At 44.6% G+C, this 9,331-nt stretch overlaps 2 protein-coding genes across 2 annotated transcripts; both read right to left on the bottom strand.

Moving 5' to 3' along the window:
- Positions 1 to 434: 434 nt before the first annotated feature.
- On the bottom strand, positions 435 to 1,091 carry cldn26 (claudin 26; the record flags this gene model as incomplete). The annotated part of the gene is made up of 1 exon (XM_080004677.1): positions 435 to 1,091. The coding sequence occupies one exon, from the start codon at positions 1,089 to 1,091 to the stop codon at positions 435 to 437; it is 657 nt and encodes a 218-aa protein (XP_079860803.1).
- A 1,503-nt stretch (positions 1,092 to 2,594) lies between these two features.
- On the bottom strand, positions 2,595 to 9,001 carry lztr1 (leucine zipper like post translational regulator 1). The gene is made up of 19 exons (XM_080004359.1): positions 8,648 to 9,001; positions 8,479 to 8,541; positions 8,325 to 8,381; positions 8,126 to 8,205; positions 7,919 to 8,027; positions 7,750 to 7,833; positions 7,601 to 7,658; positions 7,365 to 7,504; positions 7,075 to 7,276; positions 6,667 to 6,777; positions 6,453 to 6,545; positions 6,216 to 6,311; positions 5,688 to 5,862; positions 5,405 to 5,574; positions 5,040 to 5,323; positions 4,797 to 4,946; positions 4,130 to 4,235; positions 3,941 to 4,021; positions 2,595 to 3,477 (listed from the first exon to the last, which is right to left on the bottom strand). Exons 1-19 carry the CDS (start codon positions 8,806 to 8,808, stop codon positions 3,361 to 3,363), a joined length of 2,337 nt encoding a protein of 778 aa, XP_079860485.1. The 5' UTR covers positions 8,809 to 9,001; the 3' UTR covers positions 2,595 to 3,360.
- Between the last annotated feature and the right edge of the window lie 330 nt (positions 9,002 to 9,331).

Below are 9,331 nucleotides of genomic sequence, written 5' to 3'. Positions count from 1 at the left end.
AGCACCTTCGAGACCTTTACAAATCTGGCCTCCAAAACATTTTCAAATGCATGTTGGTGTTTTTCGTGATAATAGGTGGTATTAGAGTACTGCGTGAATACTTTGCTAATACTTCCTCATTCTCATCAAATCTGTAAAAAGAACCTGGAGAACATTTACCATAACCCTTGTTGTTCAAAGCACACTGCACTTGCTGGAAGAAATGCACAATATAAAATACATTTCGGTTTCACTTGGTTTGATGTATGGACCCCAAAAAAAAAGAAAGAAAAAAAAAGCCAAAGAAAGCAAGACACTTGACTATCAATGCATTGATATTCATATTCTAAACATTAAAAAATGCATTCAAATGCGCTTTCAAAAACATCTTCCCCAGCTCATCATTTCCTGCTAAAATCAAGTATTTTTGGGGTCATCATTTACAAGCCGAGCTTCTATAGAACCTCTGTCTTCAGGTAGGGCTTCTCTCTGCGCGTGACCTGCGGTGTGTTTTGGACGCTGGGCGGTCGCTGGTCGTAGTCCCGCATGCAAACTGCGATAAAGAACAGTGTACCTCCGATCGCCAGGGCGAGACCTGCGAACCATCCGGAGAACATGGCCTCCCCGAACTCCCAGCGCGGCACCACGTCGGGCAGGTTCTCATCCCAGAACTCCACCACGGTGGTGTAGGCCACGATGGAGACGGGGGCCAGGGTGGTGAGGCCCGCCACCCAGGAGAGCACCCCGCTGATTATGAGGAGTCCTCTCTTCAGAGCCTTGGGCCCGGGACACAGCTCCACCCCTTCCATCCCCGTGAAAGCCGCCAGAACGGCTAGAACGCCCGTTCCAATGGACACCAGCATGAGCACTCTGGATACCTGCAGGTCCGTAGGGAGCCCCAGGATCGACTCGTAGGCCTTGCACTGAACTCCCACCTCCTCGGTGAAGATGCAGGTGTGCCAAAGTCCGGAGTACCAGTTCTCCACCTCGTTCAGGTCCGAGTTCATCGTCTTCCACAGTGGGAGGAAAGTGGTGATGACAGAGGTAACCAGACCCCCAAAAGTCACAAAGAGCGCAGTCCTTTGCATCGTTTTCGGGGTGAGAAAAACCATCTTCTATGCTTCTACTTTCGTTTCGCCGGTGACACACACACACTGTCGACTCCAGTCTCTGCTCCTCTGTCCAGGTCTCCAGGTCCAAGAGCAGGTAACAGAGTGGCTGAGTGGACCGTCCCTCCCTCTGAGGTATTTGGACTGACTGGGTCACCCGCCTCACCAAGCCCCTTAATAAAAATGCACCAGATATCTGGGAGATAATCCACGGCCGAGCCAACAGGAGGCATATTGTATTTTTTTTCTTAGTGATAAATATCATTGTTGCGAACAATGAACACTGCTTTTTTTGATGAAACTGGATCTTCCCAGTGGGACTCCGGGCGGAGTGTGCGCACAAGCAGTTTTAAATGAATGAAACATGAGCAAGCTGGCCACAGAGGAGCACACAAAAAGTAAAGAACTATACAACAAACGCCCATTTTTTAAGTGTCCGTGGTTGTCTTCTGAAGTCATAATTATTTTTGGAGGACGTCATTGATAATAGATTAGGGTGTCATCAAGACTTTCCAAAGAAAATCTAGAGAAGAGCTTTTGCTTTGCCAAGCATCTCAAGTATCAAGGCCATGAATAGCACCTTGTGTTCATAGCACCACCGTCCACATGCCGGTGCAACCCGGGGAGTTCACTGCAAGCTTCTACAGGTGGTGATGTACGACTGGCAGAGAACGAGAAACTCAACCCTGCAATCCAATGTTTAGCTCAGTGTCCTTAATTCACTGGACGGAAATGACTGTCGCCATCGATTATGGAGAGAAAAGTCACCACGAAAGTTTCACACATCTACAAATAGTTCAATAGTTCAATATTTTATTACTTTGTGACACTTAAGTCAGATTTATTCTGATTTGAGATTGAAGACTGGACTTGATGTACTTGGTTAGAGAGGCAAATATTCTATGTTAACTATTTATCAAAAACAAATTTAATAATTAAAAGGTTCCTCCCGTTTTGAATTAAGTTTAAAATCAAGATTGTGATGTCTGAAACAGTGTTCAAGTTTCCCACTGGATCTTCTGATGCACATTTCCTTTCTACTCAGTATTTCATCGAAGGAACTCCAATAAACACATCCTTAAATGCAGCACAGTTACAGCTAAAATCTGCAATTTTCTAACTTGCAGCGTACAGGTTATATAATTCAGAATCTGTTTCATGGATATTATACCTTTGGAATCTAAAGTATAATCTGTGTCAGCATCAAGGATAAAATAAATGGCATGTTTTAATACACAAAAAGGATTATGCAATATAATGATATGTTGTAGTTACTATTTTGTAGGAGCTTGTGCAATCGTTAAACCATGTACACTGGTTTTAAATCACAGCTGAGAGGTCAGTTCAGCTCAGTGACATCTCAGCACAGTTAGAAATGCACCTTCTGCCAGAACATTTTGAGGGGTGCGTCACACAGAATGAGACTCATTGTGCAAGTCCAGTCTCCGCTGGATGAACTCAGTAATAGTATTCATTTTACATAAAGATATTTATTAAGGCATTAAATACATAGTTCCGATTAGGGCATACATTTCAAAGTATACTGAAAATAAAATGTCACTATTATACAGGTTCAGTGAGCCAACTACTGTGGCAAGTGGTTAATTTGACAAATACAAGATTTGTGTGCCATCGTCAAATACAAAGAAAAACAGAAATAGTTGCAGGAAAAACACTATACACATTATACGTATACAAATCCTACATGTATTTGCTATTCTGATTACATGTCGATTAAATCATGTTTTGCAATATTTGCTTTGCAAAGTTTAGATTTAGTTGCATATCATTGTCTGGGAACTTTACCAAGACTAACTTTTAACTTTCTAGAATGCAACCAGTTTGAAATGTAACATTGCATATCTCAGACAACAGCAGCAAATACACAATACTGTGTAGAATGAACATTAAATCAAATTTTAAATATAGATTTAAATATATATGATACAGATAATGGCTTACAGTATTTGAGTACATAAAAACGTCAGCTTTAGAACCACCGGATTCATTTAGTCTTGTATAGAATGATAATAGAATGATTCCTCCCGGTCTTAACGATAAATAAGCTTGTGTAGCTTGTGGTTGCCTAATGGTGTTACTAGTGTATATATATCCGCTAGGAAACAGTACAATGTCATCCAGCATGGATAAAAGTAACAACTGGGAGTTGACATGCAAAGTCCAACACAAAAAAAAAAGTAACAAAAAACGAAACTCAACAGGGACGAGGGAATGATTAGAAGTAGCGTGGAGGTGCTTATCCACGGTGGCCTTAAATGTCGGGGCCCATCTCAGCACACTGTTTGTCTGATATGTGAGTGGCCAGGGACTCGATGATGTCCAACAGCAGAAGTTGGCTGAGAGAGCGCAGATTGGGAAGCTTTGATACCTTTGAGAGGGGAGGAGAGTGGGGGGAAAAAAAGCAGTCTATAAATGAATAAGTCATAAAAGCAGAGGTAGGGGAGCACCAAATGACTCATGCAGAGAACCAAAGGAGTTGCAAAAAAAAAAAAAAAAAAAAAAAAAAAAAAAAGGTTGTAGAAGCTGAAATAAACTATTTTTGCAACGGTACAACAACTATAAAGATCACAATGAGGGGGGTGCACATGCTTTTATTTGCTCTTTTAAAAACACAAACACTTTCAAAAGGCACAATGAGCCACAACATTAAGGGATAAGGTGCTTATACAGCCGGTCTGTCTGTAAACAGTCTTTTCTCTGTGTGGAACGGGAAGGGCGCTCCGCTAGGCCGAGGGAGTCGGTCTCCCACAAAGAGGAGGGGGCTCGGGGGTTAGCTCAGCTGCAGTGAGTGGGCAGCACGCCCCCAAGACCCCTGACACTAGCCCACCCACCTTGATGAACTGGTGGACGATAATATGGAGGCAGTGCTTCTTCATGTCCAGGGCCTGGGTCTTGTCCGCCGCCTCCAGGATCTGAAAGAGAAAGAGAGAGAGAGAGAAGAGGAACGTCAAGTCAATCAAACATTTCAAGAGGCATCAAGAGCCCATCAAGAGAGTTTGGTCGCAGCTTCCTACTGATACCTGTAGGACGTTCTCCACTGTGACATTCATCTCCAGGTTTTGCTTGCAGTACGCCTGCAGTCTGTTGTTTGAAAAGCCGTAGTAATATGGCGCCGAAAACAGGTATCTGATCAAGAGTTAAGTAAGTAACAACTAGTCAAGATCCAAGTGGTTGTGAATTACCTAAAGATAACGGACCACTTAGTTTTGCACTACAACAGCCAGTCAAAAATGTTTAACTATTATCAATGAAAATATAAAAGAAAGAAAAGTTGTGAAATTGCAAGCTCCCGCAAAAACACACACACACACACACACACACACACACACACACACGTTAAATTTGCATTGATTATTCTGGGGGGTTTTCCTTGAGTAGAAACTTGGGAATGGAGTTGAATGGAGATTTCTATTTGAAATACTTGTGAATCCCCATGAGACTATACTGTGGTTAAGGAAATAATAATAATAATAATAATAATAATAATAAATAAACTTGATTATTGCAATCACAAAATCGTGATTTCCTAGAGGGAAAAAGCAACAACAGCAGCAACCTGCACATTAGACAGAATTAACCCATAAACACCCCATGATGAAGATAATGAAGAATATGAATGCTACATTAGCTGGAGCTATCACCTGACCCATTGAATTCCCAATAATAACTGTGACTTTGAAAGGATACAGAGAATCCTCCGGAGGCATGTTGACATCGCCGTAGTAGATGTAGCGCAGCATGGACTCAAAGGCCTGCTTGCTGGGAACCATTTCCCCGATGGAGATGTTCACCTGTCCGTCCTCAGGCATGAAGGAGCGGAACATGGCCTCAAAGTAGCTGATGAACAAAGTCATTAGAAAGATTAGAGACGGAGTCATTTGCAATGGGCCAGAGGTTAAAAGCTTGAACCCCATGGAGAGCGGTTCTCACCTGGAGCGGGCGGCCAGTATGGCTTTGTGGGCGGGGCGCGGATGTCCGTCTAAAAGCAGGATGATGTCACAGAACTCCAACCCCCCTCCCTCCAGGTAGGCCTTCATGTCCTGCACTAGGGAGGTTCCTATATCCACCGGCTGATCCGAGTACAGCCGGGGAGGAGGCTGCTGTTTCCGTCTCACTATCTCAACTATCAGAGGAGTGGAGAGGTGTTCAAACTCCTTGGTCATAATAACCTGGTTGAAGTGCGACTCTTTCACCACGAAGTTCAGGCAATGTTCCTAGAAGGAGGATAAATTGATTGTGCGACCGAAATCAGAGGTTTCCACACTTCCATCTTCTAAAGAGCTGCATTTACCGACCTTGAGCTGATCCAGCTGCAGCTTGTTGGCGTTCTCGCAAACGCTCAGCACGTTCTGCAGGTCGACCGACGCCTCGATGTACTGCACACAGAGCTGCTCCAGCCGCGAGAGCTTGAAACTGAGGGCGAGTTTGTAGACGTCCATGATCAATAGCACATCCTGGACGTGACCTGGATGGGCAGAGTGAGAGAAAAGACAAATGATCCATCGAGTTTCCATCGGTATTGATGAAGTCACTGGACAGGGACTAAATGAGCGAACTGGGTGGGCGGGGGTTGCCGACCTCTGCGTGGGTACTGGATTTTGTCTGTGTAGAGGAACTGCATTAGCACTTCAAAGGGCTGGGCCTCCGCTTCCCTTATGGACACTTCCAGCATGAGCTGGGTGGCCGAGGGCCGGCCCACTGGGACGTCCCTCGGACCCTCGTCGCTCTCCTCGCAGCTCTCCTGCTTGTTCTTCTACACGGTGGAGCAGAAGGAGAGGAGTGGATTACTTATCCTCTATGCAAAGCATTTTCCAACAAGAGACAAAAAAAGTGGTTCTAACTTTGACTTCATTGATTTTAACCGTTTATTTACATATTAGGAATTATGTATTTACTCAGCATAGATTCAATTGTAGGAGATGGAATTTGAGTTGTAGCCTGTAGATGTTGACATTTTAAGCACTAACTGAGATGCATGAACTACCGTGGTTTAATTTCACTATTAGAGACTAAGTCAGATTTGGCAGACTAGTATACCTTGTATGACTATGCAGGAATGAATCTGCAAAAAACGGAGATCAATAGTGATTGGTACGAGATTCCAACCTGTTTCTGCCGATCGCGTGCCTGCAGGATCTTCTTCCTCAGCCACTGGCATCTTGCAGTCACTATAGCAATATGCCCCAGGACCCTTTCCTCCCTCTGTAGTTGGCACACCAAAAACAGAGGAAAATAGGCTAAAACAGACTTCATCTGGACAAAATGTACCAGTCACAATGGAGTTATTCTCAAACATGCGGCGGCTAAGTATCTCTGCAGCACATGACAGCCATGAGATCCCACCTCGCCCAGAATGAACACCACATCACAGAACTGGCGGTTCTCCCACAGTTTGCCATAGTCCTCATGGAGTGTGCATTTTGGATAACAGGAGAACTGTAGAAAGAAAGCAGGAAAATCTGCTATCAATGAACGTATCAGGACAAACTTCTAACGATTATGTGGGGTTTTTTTTTGTGCAGGAGGCGCGAGAACAATTCCACAAAAATAGCCAAACCTGGAATCTATACATCTCCCCACTGCGCACGTTGTTATCTACTGTCCCTCCAAAAATATACATGGCATCCTGAATTACTGCAGCGGCATGGAACAGTCTCCCACTGGGCATCTGAGGAAACAGGGAATAAGAGAGAGGTCCTTAATTATGCTGATCAACATCAGCAGTTCCTGAGGAGTGAAACCAAATACTGAATGTGGTTGTCAAAAAGATAACATATATTGAGTCAAACATATTCAATAAGCTTGTATATGTGATTGTCATTGTAACACTAATCTTAAGATCCTGAAATAAGTACAAAACTGTATCATATCACCAATACACAAATTTCATTATAGTTAAAAATGATCGTTTAGCCCATGCAATTTGATTCGTTCAGGTTTATTTTGTTAAGTTTTCAGTACAGACCTCACTGTCTAGGCTAGGATGGATCACCTCCCACGTCTGAGAGTCCACATCATAGCAGTGCAGCTCATTGGGCAGAGTGTTGTCGGCGGCCCCTCCAAACACATACAGGTGTCGATCGAAAGCTACCATCGTGTGCCCATAGCGTCTCTGCGGAGGCGGGGGGGAGCCCCGCAGTAAATGTTCAGTCGGGATGCGTGTCCACCTGAGGGGGAAGCATGAACCCAACTCAGTACACGGGGCGAAACAGTTGGAACCCGTTGGAAGAGTGACCGCACATGAGGCTTACTCACATGTGGCCCTTAAACTCAAACTGAAAAAGGTTGTTGGTGATTTTGGCTCCACTCTGTCCCGAAAAAACAAACATTTTGTCATGGCATACGGCTACGGGGAAGTTGCAGCAGGATGGAGGGATCTCGCCACTCTGATCAATCTGTTAGATACGAGAGGAGAGAAAGATGTAAACATTCATAGTTTCTCTGTGATTGAAATATAATACTTGCCGATGAAAAATGTTCTATATACTGGCCTCTTCCCAACACGCATGTTCTCTGTCCTGCAGACTGATGGTCCACATGTCATTCAACCTGTAGAGAAAGGAAATCATCAAACTTTGTTCTGTTGGTCACTAATACAGTATATTAAGATGGGGGCAACAAAATGTGACAGGGAACCTACCTGGCATTCCCGTCATATCCAGCGAATATCCAAAGCTTGTCACTGTAGACTGTGGCGCCGTGTGCTGACCTGGCCACTGGAAGGCTAACATGGGAGACAGACTGATGAATAACAATGTTCTTAAGGAAGTGAATCTTTCGATCAATATTCTTTCTGGTTCATGGATTACCTGCCGTCCACCTTCCATTCCGTCCATTGCCCCGTTGCAAACTTGTATTCGAAAAGGTCGTTTTTATTCTTCAAGTTAGAATTTGAGTAGATATCGCCAGTGTAGCCACCTTAAAGATAAGAAGTCAGGCGTTCGAAGATTACTATCAGCTCATTGCAATGAGCGCCGAGAAACAATTTGCACAGAAAATAAACAAAATAAACTCACCGAAAACAAACATGCTGCTGCCATAGACGACAGCTGAGTGGTGATATCTGGGTGCAGGCGGGGTCCCTGTGGTGAAGGCACTAAAAACATCAAGACAAAAATGGACATAAGCGGGACATCGAGTTATTAACTGCTTGTGCCTATATATGGTGGAAAAGAACATTGATCACTGTGATCACATTGACACTGGTCTACTCACCGACACCATGAGCAGTCCTTCACGTCGAAGCGCAGCAAATCATTCAGCATATTCTTTCTACATTCAAATTGGGCAACAGTAGTCAACCGCTGTAGTTAAGCATGGCTGATGAAAATGACCAACCAATGCCATGGACTAGAATAAAAATACATACCCATTATCTCCCCCAAACACATAAATGGCATCTCTGTATGCCACGACGGTGTGCTTGCTGCGCCTGCACAAAGTCAAAGGATGGAGAGGGACGTTATGACACTGGGTGTCAACATGACAGCGGACGTTGCCGTTCGGTGAGTAGTGTTAGATGCGGTCTGCGTGTTTACCTTGCACCCACGAACTCGTCACACGGGGGGAGCCTTCTCCAGCGATGGACAGTCTCAAACGGGCCGAAGTTGAGAGTCAGATATTCCACACTGTCCGAGCAGCTGTGGTCGAACTCAACACTCGGAGCGACTTTGGTGGACTTGCAAGACATGGTTCTCATGAGAATTTCACCGTGGCATTCACTGCCTCTTTACATGGTCGGCATCAAGTTACGCAGGGCTGAAGCTTGAATTAAATCCCGCTGACGACTCGCAGAGTAGTAACACGGCAAATCAACTGGTAGCGTCCATTATCCTGACCAGTGACGTCGGCTAATAAGTAGTAGCTATTTATCACCAGCACTGCTCGAGATGCTAACCCGAGCGATGTAGGGCTAACTCGCTACTGCTAGACTGTAAAGCACAACACCGGAAATAAAACCGAGGTTTATCACGCTGTATACGAGCCCGCTTTCTCATTTAAAATGTGTCATGTTGTCGTTCTTTTCAATGAACAATCAAAGACGCAGATAACTACCGGGCCACTAGGACATGGCGTAGCTAACCACGCCGAACAGGAGCTGTCACCAAAACACCGCCCACGACGCATGCTCGATACTGATTGGTCACGTGATTTCACTTCCTGTCATTAGATTCGGGAGGCCGCTGTTTGATTGGCCGGAGGGAAAGCAGATCGGCCGCTCA

The sequence above is a fragment of the Zeus faber genome (assembly GCF_960531495.2).
Source record: "Zeus faber genome assembly, chromosome: 7".
Classification (NCBI taxonomy): domain Eukaryota; kingdom Metazoa; phylum Chordata; class Actinopteri; order Zeiformes; family Zeidae; genus Zeus; species Zeus faber.
Note: the sequence above shows the minus strand (reverse complement) of the source record. Positions and strands in the feature narration are given on the sequence as shown.